At 38.3% G+C, this 20201-nt stretch overlaps 1 protein-coding gene across 5 annotated transcripts in view; it reads right to left on the bottom strand.

Annotated features, from left to right (window-relative positions):
* Window positions 1-20201, bottom strand: part of CNTN4 (contactin 4) — a 917793-nt gene that overhangs the window by 301366 nt on the left and 596226 nt on the right. For all 5 annotated transcript variants that reach the window (XM_032867432.1, XM_032867434.1, XM_032867431.1 and 2 more), the window contains one exon: window positions 554-680. In XM_032867432.1, coding sequence (XP_032723323.1) covers window positions 554-680 — 127 coding nt within the window. The remainder of the gene's footprint in view (window positions 1-553; window positions 681-20201) is intronic.

The following is a 20201-nucleotide window of genomic DNA, read 5'->3' as shown; positions in this document are numbered from 1 at the left end:
TATTTCTTGTTACATTCACTCTAAGTATGTAGCCTTTAGGTCCCAGGTCTATTTTAGGAGGTATGCTAATGTTAGATTCTCCTCTTGGTCTTGGTCAATTCTAGGCTTTATCTTGTAATCACTGTATGCAGCTGCAAAATCCAAAGTTCTAGTCCACGTAGTTCAAGGTAAAACCTGCTTTTAGGGATTAGTTTTCTTCTCTGGGTTCCAACCCACTTTTTTTTATTTTTTATTTTTTATTTTTTTAACTTCTGAGTACTTCTTACTTTAATACCAGTTTGTTGATGCAGGTGTTAAAAGTGTTTTTAAAAAATATGTTAAGAAATATTTAGGCTTTCAGTGAGGGTGTCAGACAGGATATTTAATTCCCAGTACATCCAGAAACAAAAGTTGGGCACTAAACGTTTCATGAACACAATGATCTCTTTAGTGTCTCGGGATATTCTATGATGCCTGTCTAAAAGCACTTTACGTAATTAGTGCTCTATAAGTACTTGTCGATTTTAATAATAGAACTCGTACGCACGGAAATGCATGATTTAAATTAACGAACCTGATATGTGGTTTTGGATTCCCTTTAACTTCACAGTTGAGCTTCACTTTTTTCTCCTCAGAATTCAAAGGGAACATCGCGTGACCTGGTTCCTGAATAAAAACAGGGCCATGCAGCGCGTAGTCATCTGAAATGAGAGGGGCAAGTGCCCCAAAATGAAGAACATCTTCCAAACGCAAACAATAACAGGAAACAACTACAAAATGAAAATAAGAGCAGTAAAATAACAACAACAAAAAAAATAATACACAACACATTTAGTTTCAGCCTCTTAGATGAAATTTCCCACTGAAGACTAATCCTTTGTAGATTACAACAAAGTGGAGACATAGACTCTCCTATTTCATACTGATAATTTTTTTTACTCACAACTTCCAGAATGCTTGACCTTCCCTTTCCTCTCCTCTTACTTTTTATTCTATCTGCCTTTTGCTTAGCCTTTTACTTCGTTTATGTTTTGTGCCTTCTATAGCTCTTTTGTGCTGCTATTACCCTGGGAGACCTTCTAATGTCACAAAGTTAAACATTTCTCTGCTCTGTAAGGGGGTAATAGAAAAGGAAGCAAGCAATGATGATTTCATACATACATTAATAAAGAGAAACATCTCTGTACTGCTAAAATATGTATAAAAGTTTCTTAAATTATCTATGTAAGTAAAGAACAACCTAGAGTCATGATTCTCAAATTATCTGGTAAATGACCAGCTTGCTTGTGATTTTTTTTCCCCCAACCTACTAAGGATCCATACATGGGGATGTTTGTGTAAATATCATACAGCCGGAACCGTATGTGATTCAGCACGCAAATTCAGTAACACTCAAATGAGTCTATGGCTAGCTCAGTAATACACGAGTATACAATGATGTATGAGTTTCTGAATACTTTCCCTCAATTAACACTGACTAGATGTATGAAACTTACTTTATCACAAAACAGCTATAAAGTTTAAAGACTGGAATAATCCACAAACCAGTATAGAGCAGTGGAGAGTACGTGTCTCTAGATACACACATAATAAAGATTAGTCAAAATGCATCTCACCACCCATACCCATGGAAGTGATTTTCATTCTTCAAAATTTAGTTCATTTTTTTTTTCCTAGAAAGCTTTTGTAGACCTTTACCTTTTTCATTTAACCACATGATTCTCCCATTATAGCTCCCTGTAGCCACTTTTTTTTTTTTTTTTTTTTTCTATCAGGTGTATTGGTACCTTGTTTTGTCCTGTTGTGGACTGTAAGCTCCTTGAGAGCATGACGTACGCATTTTGGTATGTTCTGATACCAAGTACAGCAGCTTATGCACAGAAGATCATTACTAAAGATCTGTTCTATTTGTGTGTAATTTTTTTTCACTTCTTAATGTATTTAATCAGTTGACTCAGGCAATGCCTGATGAATTTCCAGAAAGAAGGGCCAGTGGCTATGCTATTGAATACTGCCCTGGAGCTGGCAATCCACTCCCCACTTAGGTGTGATTATTTTGAAGAGTGTGAATTACAACTGCTATCCTGGAAAACCTTTACAACCGGCCTTTGTTGCTAGGTGGTAAGATGAGAGTAGATTCATGCAGATGTATCAGGACGGAGGAAAAAGAATAAAGCTGGCTTGGAAATCTCGGTGGAGGACACGAAGTGAGGTAGTTTCTCGGACGGTTTATTTATAACCCAGGCTTTAAAAAAATCCCTATGTTGAGCTTGGGATAGATAAAATGTAAGGACACAAGATGACAAAACAGAATTCTGTTTTATTATAGAGGAGTAAGGACAGCCAATGACCTTGTAGTAAGAAAAAGCAGGATATGAATTCAGACAAACCATGAACTGAGATTCAGTGCCTTGGGTCAACTACTAAATCCATGACTTAACTCTCCATCACTTCGTCTCTCTAGCTCTCAATTTTCTCATCTCCAAAATAACAGGATTGGACTTGGTCAGTGGTTCTCTACCAGTTAAGAATGGGAAAGAATCCCTGAGTATTTGCCCATGAACTTATATGCACATAAATGTAAAATATGCATTCAAAGATGACATGAATTATATTGTTACCACCATCCTCTCTCCGTACTCCATGTATAAAATCTCTCATTAATGAGACTTAAACAAAAGAAAACAGGATCATGGGGTATCTGAGTGGCTCAGTAGGTTAAGTCTCTGCCTTTGGCTCAGGTGCTGATTTCAGGGTCCTGGGATTGAGCCCCACATTGAGCTCTCTGCTCAACAGAGAGCCTGCTTCCCCCTCTCCCTCTCTGCCTGCCTCTCTGCCTACGTGTGATATCTGTCTATCAAATAAATTTAAAAAACTCTTAAAAAAGAAAAAAAGAAAACAGGATATGCCAAGTAACTGAAAAGCATAGAATGAAAAAGTACCTAAGCATGTACTTTTTTTTTTTTTAACACTCATGGTTTGAAACCAGACACTTCAAAATCCAGATATATACATTTCAGATTTTCAACAATTATATAGATAGTTTCAAAACAAATTTAAATATCGGTCAACAATTAGCTCAATTCAAATGTGAAGAATTATGTGAATTTTTGGCATATCTATTTAAGTAGCAAATGTTCCTTCTCAAGATCACTAATAGCTACACGCTTGGATTTTTCTCTAAGAGAGAAATATTTCTATTGTTGTCCCAATTCTAAAATTATATGTGTGTGTGTGTGTGTGTGTGTGTGTGTGTGTATAATATCAATCATCTCAATTCATTGGTGTTCCTTGATTTGAATTTCATACAGAAATACAGAGTCTATTACTAGTAATTCCAAGTAAGAATAAAACATAATAATGATTATCCAGGATGCAGCTGAGAGACTGTGGATTAACATCTGTACTATTTCGCAATGTATCCATTCCATATTTAAATAACAAAAATGGTATTTTTTCTCTGTATATTGTAACAAGAATTGATAATAACGATGCTTTGCATTCGCTATAAATAACACATTTCATCCAAAGTTTTTATTTTCTCTTGGTTAACCAAGCTTGCTGCCTGTAAATTAACATTAGCATAAAGGGAGTGGTATTTTAGTTTTCATCTAAGGAAATCCATAGCCTTTCAAACATGAGCTGTTTAGTTTCAAAAAGATGGAGGGAGAGATTTTAAAAAGCTTAGCAATGCAGGTGTAGAAAACAGATAACCTAACTTTAAAAACTTTAGCCGAGAGTTACTATAAATACGAATATTTTTGACAAAAAGGAGTTAAAGGCCTGCTTTGTTTCTCTTAAACCTTGAGGTAGCTGGGTGAAACATAGTCCTCAGAATGACATTCTGAGATGAAACATGGAGGAAGGTATCAGTAAGTTTGTTCTATCTTTGTGTAGTAGTGACAAAGTGACTTTCAAGTGTCTTGAAGGTACATATAAAACACTTTGCATTTGCCATTTGTAAAGTCTAGGAGATAAAGTTCACCCTTTTCTCTGTCACAGTAACTAGCTCTATGTAATCAGAGGGGTAGCCAAGATTTCCAGCCTAGAGAAGTAAAGGAGCATCTCAGAGAATGACAGAGGACAATGTTTTAATAAGCCAATATGTTTCAAAGTTAGACCGCGGACCGCCGGCATTGTAATCACGTTATGCAAGGACTGAGCAAGTACAGAGCTTGTTTTTCTATACCGCAGTCCAGACTGACTGCACCAGAAAAATCCAGGGACCAGGCATTTGCCTTTAACCTAGTTGAATCTGGGTGATTCTTAGGCACACTAAAATTTTAAAACTACTAACACAGATCCTTTTATGCCTAGCTTTCCATTTCCTAACAGCAGAACATCAGCCAAACACTGGCTTTAGACATGCTCCTAAATTTTCTCTGTTGGGCAAAGTCAAACCAACAGATCTTTTCTTGATAACATTTAGAGAAAGACTTTTTAGCACATGTTTGGACTAACAGCTGATATGCAAGCAGACAGGAACAGAAAACGGTAAAACCAACCCACACAAAGAAAATGGATGGATTTGTCAAGGTACAGGATTCGTGTTGAAACTAAACCAACATTTCCTCAGAACACTCAGAGTTGAATGCCGGCAGCTAATTGTGAGAACTCCCCAAGGGTTCTGTGTAACAAAGAAGAGCTACTGATGTGACAAAGAAAAAGTATCCCCAGGGTGACACAATAATCCACTGACCTATAGGGAAAATTTATCCTCACTCGATACACATTGCATTCCTACTGTAACCACTACGCTTTGTTTATTAGGAATGAACCTCATTTAAGTGGCAGGATGTTCAGACTGATGTTTTAACTTGTGGATTCCCAAAAGGGAGAAAAATCAGGGACTCGCTTAGCTTGGAGAAGTTAGGGCAATGGACTCGCATTATTATCAGGGATCTCTCGGGGGAGCAGCAGGCAATTATTTTTCGTTCTCCTGGAAATTCTTGAAATTCATGTTAAGAGAAAGAAAGAGGAGCCAAGTTGCCAAAAGCACAGATACAGTCTTTCAGATTCCAGATCATTGATTCCAGCCCTAGGCTGGGGGATTTAGTGCAGATGCCAATACTGGTACATCATGATTTCCTGGGTTCTCCTCTGCTTGGAGACTACCTGCCAGTTGTTCACTAGGCTACTTCTACAATACTACCTGCATTCCCTAAAGTTCCATATAACAGATTCTCAGGGACTAGTTTCCGAGTAAACCATACATTTGTAAAATGAAGAGAGAATACCTAAACTTAGGAAAGCCCCCTTTAATGTTTCAACAAAGATGAGAAACCTTTGGGTTTTGATTTCATGACCAGAAATTTATTTAGCTTAAAGGTCAGACTACCCTTAAACTTTCTCCCCATTTGTTCATCAAATACTGAAAGTTATTGGAAAACACTGTTCTCAACAAATGATTCTCAAACTCCTTCTCCATTTGACTCTTTTCTTTTTAAAATCTATTTTTGGGGGGAGACAAAAATCGATGCTTGTCAGCCAATTTCTTCTTGCTTCCTCCTGTTAATGTTCCAGAAACAAAATGTAGTGCCAAGGCTACTCTTAAAATGTTTAGAGTACTGAAAGAGATGCAAAGAACTGTAGAATTTAGATTAAAAGAGATTATTTAATCCTGAATGTATTTTCCCAGTCACAGACTAAAAATATACTATATCTATAGTAGAAATAAAAATGATTTTTACCTAAAAATAAAATAATCCTCTAAGAAATACAGTAAAAAAAAAAAACAAACACCTTTTTACAGTTAGGTGTCACTTATTTTATCTGCAGTTTTAGGAAAGCAACGATCTTACTTTTTTTTTTTTTTTTTTTTTTTTAAATTTGGCCCATTTTGATATGTCCCCAAACTTCTCCCCTGGACAAGCAAAGTGCTGCTCAGTTAGGCTACCAGAAGACAGACTGGGAAAAGAAATGGGAATGGAGGGGGACAGCCTGAGTTTTTCTGAGACGGAGAAGAGAAAACTATGAATCTCAGGTGATGGTGTACTCAAGGAAGCAAGGCAGAGGCCCATGTATCAAGTACAGTGGAGCAAGTGTATAGCATAATCTCCATTCCAAGTGTAAGGTCAGCAAAAAACAACATGCATAAAGAAGCAAGCTAGTGGGTAGATATGGCTTGGAAAAGTCCACTAATGCTAAATGTAGATCTTTTTTTAATAGGACATCTATAAACAATCCTAAAATGTAGCCAGCAAAGTAAGGGGAGGCATTAAAGGACTAAGCCATATCAGAGAGCAGTAGGATCTCAAGTTAAATATTTCATAGAAAGGAACTTAGCAAAAAAAAAAAAAAAAAAAATCAAGCTATGCTGCTTAAACTTATTCCTCGAAGTGTGGTCTAGAAACCTCCTGCATTAATATCACCTGACCTGGTAGTGCTTCATGAATGTCAGATTTTTGAGCTCCTGCCAGACCTACCAGATTTTCATTACCAGAGCTCAGCACCACTGTTCATTATTATACAATTTAGAGTTTGAAAACGAGTACCTTAAGTTATGAATTGAGCACAGATGACTTTCAGCCCTAAACCAATTAAGGATGCCAATGAAGAAAAACAGGCCTGCAGAGTTTTGTTCTATGTGCTAGATCACTCTGTAGCTACCATGTGGGATGGGGTAAAAGGCCACATGTCTCCAGCAAATCCCTTGGGTCAATGCATTTCTCTTCTGCTGGAAATATTTTTTATCACTTGGAAACTCAGTGATTCAACTCCGCTGGGAAACGACAAAAACGCAATACTATGATTTCGCCTTAGAAACTAAAAATACCAGATTCAATTCTAATTGTAATTGCTGTGAGTTCCCAGACGTTGCATCTGAGGGTTGTTTGGGCTCTTGATCCTAATGGCAGGTATGAAGGGCTGCCACAACCGTCAAGAATCTAGGACTGTGGTACATAGTCAATCTTCCTACCACATCAAATAGGCTTTTGATTATTAACACCTGGTCTTGGGCAGAAACACTTAAATGGCAACAATCTAAATACGGGAAGTAAACTCTAGGACATCTAATGGGGAACGCAGGGGTTTGAGTGTGAGCTCAGAATATGAGCTTGTGGGTTTAGACGGGAGTTACATCTGGGTCACATCTGGAAGCTACATAGTTTGTTACATTATGCATGCACAGAAGCATCCTGTGCAAACCAAGGTGGCTTTGTCATACTGTATTTTTTTACTCTGCATCCTGTAAAGCCCTTCACCATTCAAGAGCATCAGTGCTATATGTGTGATCAGTGGGAACGTGTTGCCTTCTTGGATTGTAGACCAAAGCCATTTCACCAAGGATAAGAAAGGGGTAGTTCTTCTGCAAAGCTGGTTTGTTGGGTGTGCTCCCAGAGTCATGTTTATATTTTACTTTGTCCCTCTCAGCACTTGCATCAATGGGGAAGCCCAATTATTCATTCTGCCACCAGAGTGTTCCAAGAAAGGCACACACAGGGCCCACTACTCTATCCTGCTGGCTGGGAGTCTTCTCCTCCTGCCTTTCTCACAATCACTGAAATTCATTTTGGCTAAGAAACTGTAAGATCAGCAGCTTCTCAGTGGATCAAAATTACTCATAAAATGTATGGACAACAACCCAAGGTAATTCAGAAACAAATAAAATACTCTTAACTGGTTTTCTGGAATATGAGTATTCCTTTAAAATATAATCATTGATTGTAGAAATGATGACTGGACAGCTGTCAAACTATCATTACAAATACAATTTAGTGTTGTTAGTCTTTATAACATAAATAGCAAGGGATGTTCAAAGGCCCCACACAAGTGCCTATGTGTAACTCTAGCCAACACACAGCATATTTACTGAATAAGGATCTGCTTCATTCTATTTGCTTGTTCGGTTGAATAGAGCAGAGGCAAAACAAACACCAGAGGAGACAGACATGCCTGCTTAAAGGACAACGTGTTTCTTTCAACTGTCCTTGCTTCCACCTTCCTTCTTTTAACCCCCTTACATGAGCATTTTAAACAGGAAGGAAGACAGAAGTGTGCAGACAGCCGGTATGCTTGAAGGCAGAAAGTAAAAGAAAGTCCAAATCAGAAGTGAACTCTTCTCCTACTCTTTGTTTCAGTAGTGCTGAACAGAGTAGTGCTGCTGTCATCATACATTGTGTCATACATAATGAGGACCTAATTGTATGCAATGTTAGATCTTAGAAATGGTGGTGAGGAGTGGAAAGTGTGAGGAGATAAAAGTGATCTCAGTTGGCAAAAAAGATGTGCATTACTGAAGGAAGCATTCATAGGAGTGGCAAAGAACAATAAGGGGAAGTGGGTCAGCAAATCCTACTCTGACCTTGACTCCAAATCCAGACAAATTTCAGGAACAATGGATTCATTACTCCTTTAAATATAAGTACATGGGTGATTCTGATGTCAAGCTCCAGTTATAAAAATGACAAATTTCACAAATGCAAATATTCTACAACTCATTTGGAGGCAAAAACTGACCTAAAGGGAGGGGGCGGAGTCAAGGTGGCTGAGGAGTACCAGACTGAGATGACAACAGGTCGCAGGAGTTCAGCTAGATAGTTATCAAACCATTCTAAACACCTACAAACCCAACAGCAGATTGAAGAGAAGAAGAGCAGCGATTCTAGGAACAGAAAATTGACCACTTTCTGAAAGGCAGGATATGCAAAGAAGTAAATCTGAAGCCATGGGAAGATACACTGCGGGGGGAGGGGCTGGCTCCCAGCAAGAGATGGAACAATGGAGCACAGAATTTGAACTTTTAAAAGTCAGCTCCACTGAGGGGCATCGCTCCAGAGGCTAAGTGGGGGTTGAGCCCTCATGGGGACAGTGTGGTCTCAGGTGACTGAGTGTAGCAGAGCTCGCAGGTATCAAAGTAGGGAAGCTGGCTATAGAGACAGAGCCAAGGAGTGAGCTCTCAGCTCAGGGTACATTAAACTGTGATCAGTGGCACAGTCGGGACACTGCTCTTTGAGCAGGGACCCCACAAGTGTAAGATCCAGGGAGACTTACCTTCCTCTGTGGGAAGAGCAGAGCGGTAGGATCTGCTGGGTTTGGAGTCTCCAAATGGGGCTCTGTGCCAGAGACAGAATAGTCACAGGGCAGGTAAGCTCGGAGTGTGGCCAGAGACCAGGGAGACGGGAGTGACTGACCGCTTTTCTCCGAGGGTGCACTAAGGACTGGGGCCCCAAGATCTCGGCTCCTCTGGGCCGGAGAGTGAGAAGCTGCCATTTTCATTCCCGTCATACAGAGCTCTATGGAAAGCATTCAGGGAACAAAAACTCCTGAGAGGAATGGAGCAGACTACTTAGCCTGGCCCCTGGCAAGGGCGGTCCAATTCCGGCTTAGGCAAAGACATTTCAGAATCACTACAACAGGCCCCTTCCCCAGAAGATCAGCAAGAGCATGCAGCCAAGACCAAGCTCACCGATCAAGGAGAACAGTGAATTTCCAGAGGAGGGGAAAGCAAAGCATGGAACTCATGGCTTTCTTCCCAGGATTCTTTAGTCTTGTAAAGTTAATTAAATTTTTTTAATGTTACTTTTTCTTATTCTAATTTTAACTTTTCCTCCTTCCTCTTTTAACATTTTTAAAATACTTTATCTTAACAATACCTTTCTAAAAAAAACCTTTTTAAACCTTCATTATTATAGTCATATTTTATCCTTCACTATATCTAACTTTATTTTTTGTATAGATATAGGCTTTTTTCTTCTAAAAATTTTTGGGATACAATTTCTTCTAATAAGATAAAAATATATTCTAAATCTAGCACAGGGCTTTGTTCTAGTCTCCAGCCTGAGCAAATTCTCTCCACTTTCTTTTTCTTTCTTTTTCCAAACAACTTATCAATTCCTATAAAAATTTTTTTAAAAAATTTTCATCTTTACAGGCATATTCCATCCCTTCATTATGTTTACCCTTATTTTTGTATATATATAAGTTTTTCTTTCTTTAAAATTTTGGGAGGTAGTTTCTTCTGAGGGACCAAAATACACCCAAAATGAAGTGGGGGGGCTCCGTTCTAGTCGCCAGTCTAAGATATATATATATAGATAGATAGATAGATAGATAGATATGTATTTCAAATTTTTTAAAAAATTTTTTAAACTTCTTTTTACCCTCTTTCTTCTTTCCTGATTTGGGGTCTCTTTTGATTTGGTTGGTGTACATTTGTCTGGGGTCTTTGCCACCCTTAGTATTTTATTCTCTTGTTCATATATTCTTATCCAGATAAAATGACAAGACACAAAAACTTACCATACACACAAAAAAATAACAAAAGGCAGTACCAAAGGTTAGGGACCTAATCAATAAGGACATTGATAATATGCCAGATCTAAAGTTCAGAATGATGAATCTCAAGGTGATAGCTGGGCTCTAAAGGCATGGAAGATATTGGAGAAACCCTTTCTGGAGAAAGAAAATCCCTTTCTATAAAAATGAAAGAACTAAAATCTAACCAAGCTGAAATTAAAAAAGCTACTAATAAGGTGCAATAAAAAATGGAGGCTCTTACTGCTAGGATAAAGAAGGCAGAAAAGAGATTTAGTGATATAGAAGAGCAAATGATGGAAAATAAAGAAGTTGAGCCAAAGAGAAACAAACGACTATTGGACCACGAGAGGAAAATCTGAGAGATGAATGATAACAGAAGATGAAACAATATTAGGATAATTGGGATTCCAGAAGAAGAAGGAAGAGAGAGGAGGTCAGAAGGTATACTGGAGCGAATTATTGTAGAAAGTTTCCCTAATATGGAAAAGGGAACAAGCATCAAAATCTAGGAGGCACAGAGAATCCCTCTCAAAATCAAAAAAATAAATCCACACCCCATCATCTAACAGAAAAACTTACAAGTCTTAGTGACAAAAGAAAACCCTGAACGAAGCCCAGGACAAGAAGTCTGTAACATACAATCATAAAAATATTAGAATGGCAGCAGACTTCTCCACAGAGACCTGGCAGGCCAGAAAGAACTGGCATGATATATTCAGAGCATTAAATGAGAAAAATATGCAGCCAAGAATACTATATCCAGCCAGGCTATCATTGAAAACAGGAGAGATAAAAAGCTTCCAGGACAAACAACAATGAAAAGAATTTGTAAACACCAAACCAGCCCTACAGGAAATATTGAAAGGGGTCCTCTAAGCAAAGAGAGAGGCTAAAAGTAGTAGACCAGAAAGGAACAGAGACAATATACAGTAACAGTCATCTTACAAGCAATACAATGATACTAAATTCATATCTTTCAATAGTTACCCTAAATGTAAATGGCATAAATGCCCCAATCAAAAGACACAGGGTATCAGAATGGATAAAAAAACAAAATGTATCAATGTTTCTTTCTACAAGAAACTCATTTGAGACCCAAAGACACCTCCAGATTTAAAGTGAGGGGGAGGAAAACCATTTACCATGCTAATGTACATCAGAAGAAAGCTGGAATGGCAATCCTTCTATCAGATCAATTAGATTTTAAGCCAAAGACTATAATAAGAGATGAGGAAGGACACTATATCACACTCAAAGGTTCTGTACAACAAGAAGATCTAAAAATTTTAAATATCTATGTCCCTAACATGGGAGCAGCCAACTATATAAACCAATTAATAACAAAATCAAAGAAACACATCGACAACAATACAATAATAGTAGGGGACTTTAACATCCCCCACACTGAAATGGACAGTTCATCCAAGCAAAAGATCAACAAGGAAATAAAGGCCTTAAATAACACACTGGACCAGATGGACATCACAGATATATACAGAACATTCCATCCCAAAGCAACAAATACACATTCTTCTCTGGTGCACATGGAACATTCTCCAGAATACATCACATTTTGGGTCACAAATCAGGTCTCAACTGGTACCAAAAAAATGAGATCATTCCCTGCATATTGTCGGACCACAATGCTTTGAAGCTAGAACTAAACCACAAGAGGAAAGTTGGAAAGAACCCAAATACGTGGAGGCTAAAGAGCATCCTACTAAAGAATGAATGGGTTAACCAAGAAATTAAAGAAGAACTGAAAAAGTTCATCAAAACAAATGAAAACACAACTGTTCAAAATGTATGGGACAACAACACAGGCAGGGCTGAGAGGAAAATATATAGCGATACAAGCCTTTCTCAAGAAACAAGAAAAGTCGCAAGTACACAACCTAACCCTACACCTACAGAAGCTGGAGAAAGAACAGCGAAAAAGCCTAAACCCAGCAGGAGAAGAGAAATAATAAAGATCAGAGTAGAAATCAATGAGACAGAAACCAAAAAAAGTAGTAGAACAAATCAACGAAACTAGGAGCTGGTTCTCTAAAAGAATTAGTAAGATTGATAAACCCCTGGCCAGACTTATCAAAAAGAAAAGAGAATGGACTGAAATTAATAAAATCATGAATGAAAGAGAAGAGATCACAACCAACACCAAAGAAATACAAACTATTTTATGAATATATTATGAGCAAAAATATACCAGCAAATTTGACAATCTGGAAGAAATGGATGCATTCCTAGAGATGTATAAACTACTAAAACGGAACCAGGAAGAAATAGAAAACCTGAAGAGATCCATAACCAATAAGGAGATTGAAACAGTCATCAAAAATCTCCCAAAAAACAAGAGCCCAGGGCCAGACGGCTTCCCAGGGGAATTCTACCAAACATTTAACAAAGAATTAATACCTATTCTCCTGAAACTGTTCCAAAAAGTAGAAATGGAAGGAAAACTTCCAAACTCTTTTTATGAGGCCAGCATTACCTCGATCCCAAAACCAGACAAAGGCCCCATCAAAAGAGAGAATTACAGACCAATATCCTTGGTGAACACAGATGTGAAAATTCTTACCAAAATACTAGCCAATAGGATGCAACAGTCCATTAAAAGGATTATGCACCATGACCAAGTGGGATTTATTCCTGGGCTGAAAGGTTGGTTCAACATCCCCAAATCAATCAATGTGATAAAATACATTAAGAAAAGAAAGAACAACAACCACAGGACACTCTCAATAGATGCTGCAAAAGCATTTGACAAAGTACAGCATCCTTTCTTGATCAAAAATCTTCACAGTGTAGGAAGAGAGGGAACATACCTCAATATCATCAAAGCCATCTATGAAAAACCCACAGTGCACATCATTCTCAATGGGGAAAAACTGAGAGCTTTCCCCCTAAGGTCAGGAACATGGCAGGGATGTCCACTATCACCACTGCTATTCAACATAGTACCAGAAGTCCTAGCCTCCGCAATCAGACAACAACAACAACAAAAAGGCATCCAAATTGGTAAAGAAGTCAAACTCTCACTCTTTGCAGATGATATGAGACTTTATGTGGAAAACCCAAAAGACTGCACTCCAAAACTGCTAGAACTCATACAGGAATTCAGTAAAGTGTCAGGATATAAAATCAATGCACAGAAATCAGTTGCATTTCTTTACACCAATAGCAAGACAGAAGAAAGAGAAATTAAGGAGTCAATCCCGTTTACAAGTGCACCCAAAACCATCAGATATCTAGGAATAAACCTGACCAAAGAGGCAAAGAATCTGTACTCAGAAAACTATAAAGTACTCATGAAGGAAATTGAGGAAGACAGAAAGAAATGGAAAAACATTCCATGCTCAGGGATTGGAAGAACAAATATTATGATAATGTCTATGCTACCTAAAGCAATCTACACATCTAATGCAAACCCTATCAAAATACCATCAATTTTTTCAAAGAAATGGATCAAATAATCCTTAAATTTATATGGAACCAGGACAGACCTCGAATAGCCAGAGGAATGTTAAAAAGAATGCCAACATGGTGGCATCACAATTCTAGGCTTCAAGCTCTGTTACAAAGCTGTCATCATCAAGACAGCATGGTACTGGCACAAAAACAGACACATAGATCAATGGAACAGAATAGAGAGCCCAGAAATAGACCCTCAACTCTATGGTCAACTAATCTTCGACAAAGCAGGAAAGAATGTCCAATGGAAAAAAGATAGTCTCTTCAACAAATGGTGTTGGGAAAATTGGACAGCCACATGCAGAAAAATTAAACTGGACCATTTCCTTACACCACACACAAAAATAGACTCAAAATGGATGAAGGACCTCAATGTGAGACCGGAATCCATCAAAATCCTTGAGGAAAACACAGGTAGCAACCTCTTCAACTTCAGCCATAGCAACTTCTTCCTAGAAACATCGCCAAAGGCAAGGGAAGCAAGGGAAAAATGAACTATTGGGACTTCATCAAGATCAAAAGCTTTTGCACAGCAAAGGAAATAGTCAACAAAACCAAAAGACAACTGACAGAATGGGAGAAGATATTCACAAATGAAATGTCAGATAAAGTGCTAGTACCCAAAATCTATAAAGAAATTATCAAACTCAAAACCCAAAGAACAAATAATGCAATCAAGAAATTAGCAGAAGACATGAATAGACATTTCTGCAAAGACATCCAGATGGCCAACAGACACATGAAAAAGTGCGCCATATCACTTGGCATCAGGAAAATACAAATCAAAATGACAATGAGATACCACCTCACACCAATCAGAATGGCTAAAATTAACAAGTCAGGAAACAAGAGATGTTTATGAGGATGTGGAGAAAGGAGAACCCTCTTACACTGTTAGTGGGAATGCAAGCTGGTGCAGCCACTCTGGAAAACAGCATGGAGGTTCCTCAAAAAGTTGAAAATAGAGCTACCCTACCACCCAGCAATCACATTACTGGGTATTTACCCTAAACATATAAATGTAGTGATCCGAAGGGGCACATGCACCCAAATGTTTATAGCAGCAATGTCCACAATGGCCAAACTATGGAAAGAACCTAGATGTCGATCAACAGATGAATGGATAAAGAAGATGTGGTACACACACACACACACACAAATGGAATACTAAGCAAACATCAAAAGAAATAAAATCTTGCCATGTGCAATGATGTGGATGGAACTAGAGGGTATAAAGCTGAGCGAAATAAGTTAATCAGAGAAAGACAATTATCATATGATCTCTCTCATATGAGGAATTTGAGAGGCAACATGGAGGGTTTGGGGGATAGGGAAGGAATAAATGAAACAAGATGGTATCAGGAGGGAGACAAACCATAAGAACCTCCTCATCTCACAAAACAAACAGAAGGTTGCTGGGAGGAGGGGGTCAGGGAGATGGTGGTTGGGTTATGGACATTGGGGAGGGTGTGTGATATGGTGAGTGCTGTGAAGTGTGTAAGCCTGAGAATTCACAGACCTGTACCCCTGGGGCTAATAATACATTATATGTTAATTAAAACAACAACAACAACAACAAAAAACTGACCTAAAGGGATGTGAAGTTATATATAGCCTTAATGTGAATATTGCCAGAGACTTACAAATGTGTTTGATTATGGAGTACTGACCCAGACTCAGCTGGGGATGTTATGTAACACTGGGTATATTTTATGGACCATGTTTTTTTTCTAAACTCAGAGAAGTTCTTAATTCTCAAACATTTCTGACCCAAACAGTTTCTGATCAGAGTGTATGGGCCTATACTATGTGCCAATACTGGTAGTGTAGGTAGAGCACAATGTACAAGGTAGAATCATCCTGTCCTCATGGGGTGTTTTTTCCAGGGGTACTGCCAAATGATTATTGGATAATTATAAGTAACTTTATCTTTTTACTTAATAAACTTTATTTTTTAGACCAATTTTAGGTTTACAGAAAAACTGAGCAGAAAGTACATAAAGTTCCCTATATTCTGTCTCTCCTGTTCACAGGAACCTAGTGTTCAGTTAGCTAGATATGAGCAGGGAATCCTACAACAACCCCAAAAACACAAACAGCTGGAAGAGTCCCGAGGGAGCATGCATGCACCCTTCCCCATAATTGCTGCCCTAAAGTAACTTATAGCTTTATTATAATACATTTACATTGCAGATTTTACTCCTCCCTCTGCCCCTGTCCCCACGGAGGGGAAGGCTGCTATGACAGTTCCAACAAGGACCATATAAGACCAATCTCCCCCTTCCCCAGATACCATCTAGGACTAGTAGGAGGAGTTCCTTAGGTGATAGATTGGAGGTAATCTCAGTCAAACCTTCCTAGCTTTGTCCCATAAACCATGCCAAGCATAAAAAGAAAAGACACTCCTAACCCCTAACCCTGAGGCTGGGGGTGCAGTTGCCACCTCTGGGTCTACTTGAGTGTGCATTTTCTCTTTAATTGCCATTAAATTCCTCCTTACTTAAGAATTTGGCTCCAAATTCTTTCTTGGCCAACCTCAAGAACCAAGGTGTGCACAGAGGCAAGGAAGGAACCTGATGTTGACAATTTTTCCCATTATTAACATCTTGCATTAGTTGAGGTACATTTTTATAACTGATGAGCCAGTTGATACACTATTACTAAATCCACAGTTTACATTAGGGTTCACTCTTTGTGTTGCATAATTCTATAGGTCTCAGCAAATGCTTTTTATCATGTATTCACTATTACAATATCCATAAAATAGTTTACTGGCTCCAGTATAGTTAACTCTTTAATTTATATTCAAATATATTACTATTTACTGATAGCTACTTACTATATTCATAAATAGGAATAGAGAAAAGCATATGTATGTAACTGATCAGTTTTGACTAAAGAAATTGGAATGAAATACCAGGACACGAATTCACTAAATATTATTTCCCTAGAGACATAAGTATATAGTAGTTATCTATGGATTTTGCCTCCTCAGAATCCATCACTTCTCTTTAAGGTTTTCACATTTTCTTTTTCACATTTCACTTTTTCTTTGGTGAACCAAGTGCCCTAATTTCTTAACCTAAATGGTTTGGATAGACTAAAATCCTCTATCTAAGTCAGGAGAAGCAGGTAACTCAGGCCTGGCAAATTAATATTTCATTTTCCTGGCAGACTGATTCCCAAGGATATGATGCACGTTTGGATAAGATTCTATTTCAGAGCTTTTCATAAAACTCCTAGAAAAAAAATTCCTTTTATAGTCTGGGATTGCTTGGAGGGAGAAAACTCGGAGCTTCCAAAGGCCTCCACATAGAGAATCTAAAAAAAAGAGAATGAACTAACACAATGAGGGAAGCCAATAGGAAACTAAAGAATGGAGGCTGAGCTTCAATGACATCATTTGATGAACCAGGTCTGTTCCAAGCAAGGTTTATCTCTAAGATTCCCAGATACATGAACTAGTGACTGCTTTTATGTAGGCAAATTTGAATTAACTTGTATCAGCAGTAGCTAAGTGACTCCTAACTGAAACTATATTCATAGAAAATATACATCCATTTATTCCATGCCTTAATTCACTTCAGTAGTCTTCCTCCTCTTCTTGCAGTTTCCTTTTGGCAATTGTCCAAAAGTTCTTGTGTGTATAAATCCACACGAATAGGCCCTCAGCAAAAAGGCAGGCAAAGATCTTCCTCTGAAGCTACCATTCATTCTCACGCTTCTACTTCAACGTGGTCACTCCTATGAGCAACTGCTCCCTAAAAGTCTGCTCCTTTAAACTGTTTCACTTCCTCTGGTTTCTGGATACTTATGACATGCCCCATAAAGCATGTCTTCCCCATGCCCTTCCCTACCACAGGACACTATTTCCTGTTGGAAAAAAATATAGATAACTTTATGTTAATCCATTCCCCAGACTCCTAGCTTCTAGCTGAAATTCATACACTTTAATTATGGCCTTTTGAAGAGATAATGAACCAAAAACAGTGTTAATGATCATAATGTGGTTTTATGTATTCTTCATGTGCAAAAAGACACTCTCCAGGAGCCAGTTAAAAAACAAGTACAGGACTAAATTACCCCCCCACCCCAAATTCTGATTAGATAGATTTGGAGGTAGGGCACAGACATATGCATTTGAATTATGCATCCCAGGTTATTTAGATGCAGATGATCCACAATCATGAGCCATCATTTAAGAAAGAAAGATTGAGAGAATGTCAGCAACAACAGTAGGCTGCTTCAAGCTACCAGAACTTTTCACCAAGGAAAGAGAGCATTTATTCAACTCTTAAAATCAAATACTGGAAATGCCTCTCTTCTTTGCTTTTGCTGAGCATGGTGTTTCCCATCATACCTGTTCATGGGGATAAATTCTTCTTTGCAATGGGAGGTATAAGTGATTCTAACAGACTTGCTTTGGCTCCTAATGTTTTGCTTATTACATCTTAAGAATATTATAATACAGATTTGTTTAGGTTTCTGTGTGATTGGGAAAAACAATGAACTCTTTCCCAGGTTATGACTCTGAGCCTCCCAGTATCAAAGTACATTCATTCTCAACTGAACAAAAGTATGACCAAGTTTCCCTCTTCCAAATTCAGTCCTATTTTCGTACTTCCTTGGGGACCCTCTGTTTTAAGGTCTTCTGGGGTGAACTGCTGGTGTTCTTATCTCCTCAATGACACCCTATGTTCTCCATTGCCTTCCCTGACATTAAATTGCCTGAACATGGAACACCTGGAAGTGGCACTTTCATGTTAGGTGCACTATGCCTCCTCAGGTAATATTCATGAACTTTTGCACCTGCCTCTTTGGTAGCTGAAATACCCTTGTCTGTCTTTCATTAAATGTTTCAGGTTTTCAATTTGGGACATAATAAATGCACACACACACACATGAAAGTGTGAAAGGGAGCAATCTGGGAGCTGTTCAAGCAAAACTCTGACAACATATTTCTAACAGAAAAGATTCACTAAATTTGAATTTAGTATGATTCTTTTTCTGGTGTGTAAGTATTTTTATTTATTTTGCATATGTTGCTTAGGATACATGGTGTCATGATGTCCCTGATGAAGCTGGGGAGGAGATAAAATTTAGACATAGTTCATGGCAGGCAGTTGGCTTCAGGGTATGAGCCTCCTTGGTGGGATGCTGGCATTTTAATTGAATACTGGTAAGGACACCCAAGCCAGACTATGTTCTACATCATTCTCTGACCAAATCCTGAAGTCCTGCTAGAGATAGACAAACAACCACAATCACTCAACTTGGGCAGTGATGTGTTCAGCTCTGGAGAAAAAAGGAAAAAAAAAAAAAAGATGCTTCAGAGACTTCAAATTAACTTCTACTTTCCCTTTCTCCAAACATAACCCCTGTGTCTTCTATTTAGAGACATGGGAAATAATGGCAATAAAAACTACCCCTTCCTGAGCATAAGAAGGCAAGGCTGTGCGCAAAGTAAAAACACTTGCTAAGCTTTATTTCACTCCACCAACTAGCCTGCTGACTGGTCCTATATTCCTTTTCACCTGATGGAGAAAGAGAAGATTAGAGACAATTCACTTACAACTGGTTGCAAATAGCTGGCATATTCTAAGATTAGAGCCAAGTATTTAGTGGCACTATGCTACCTAGTGGCGATTGTTCTCTGCACATTACCACCAACAAGTAACAAACGGGATTCTGTTAGGTTGAGTAAGAATGGTATCATCAAGGGGTGCCTAGGTGGCTTGGCTGGTTAAGCCTCTGACTCTTGGTTTTGGCTCAGGTTGTAATCTCAGCCCTTGAGATTGAGCCCCACATCAGGCTCTGCACTCTGCACTCAGGGTAGAGTATGCTTAAGATTCTTTATCCGTCTCCCTTTCCGTACCACTTGTGGTCTCTCCAATAAACAGATCTTTAAAAAAAAAATGGTATCATCAAATGTAACTTCAGATTTTTAAAAAGATTTTATCTATTTATTTTAGAGAGAGAGAGAAAAGGAGTGTGAGCAGGGGGAGGGGCAAAGGGAGAGGGAGAGAACCTCAAACAGACTCCATGCTGAGCACAGAGCCCAACACCGAGCTTGATCTCACGACTCTGAAGTCATGACATGAGCTGAAATCCAGAGTCAGATGCTTAACCAACTGAACCACCCAGGCTCCCCCTCTTAACTTCAGAGTTTTAATTCAATCTCATTTTTGAGGTAAGGAATCAAAGATTTTCAGAAGTTAAATGGTTTATGAAAACTCACATAGATACTCAGTGACAGAACCCTAACCAGAATTCTGATTTTCTGATTACCAGTTGAATGTTTTTCATAGTACCATCAGTTCCCTTTAGTTTACTTTTTGGATAACAGTAGAATTGGTCCACTTTTACCTAGAAATATACTGGAGGAGAATAATGGGGTCATCCCTTAGGAAGGGAGAGAAATCTATTTTGTCAATATTTATGTCTTAAAACTTTGGTTCAAGAGAAAATAAGTGAAAACTTATTTCCTTTCA

Source organism: Lontra canadensis, unplaced genomic scaffold, assembly GCF_010015895.1.
Source record: "Lontra canadensis isolate GAN:19392208 unplaced genomic scaffold, GSC_riverotter_1.0 scaffold34, whole genome shotgun sequence".
In the NCBI taxonomy this organism is placed as follows: Eukaryota; Metazoa; Chordata; class Mammalia; order Carnivora; family Mustelidae; genus Lontra; species Lontra canadensis.
This window is presented reverse-complemented; position numbering and strand designations above follow the sequence as displayed.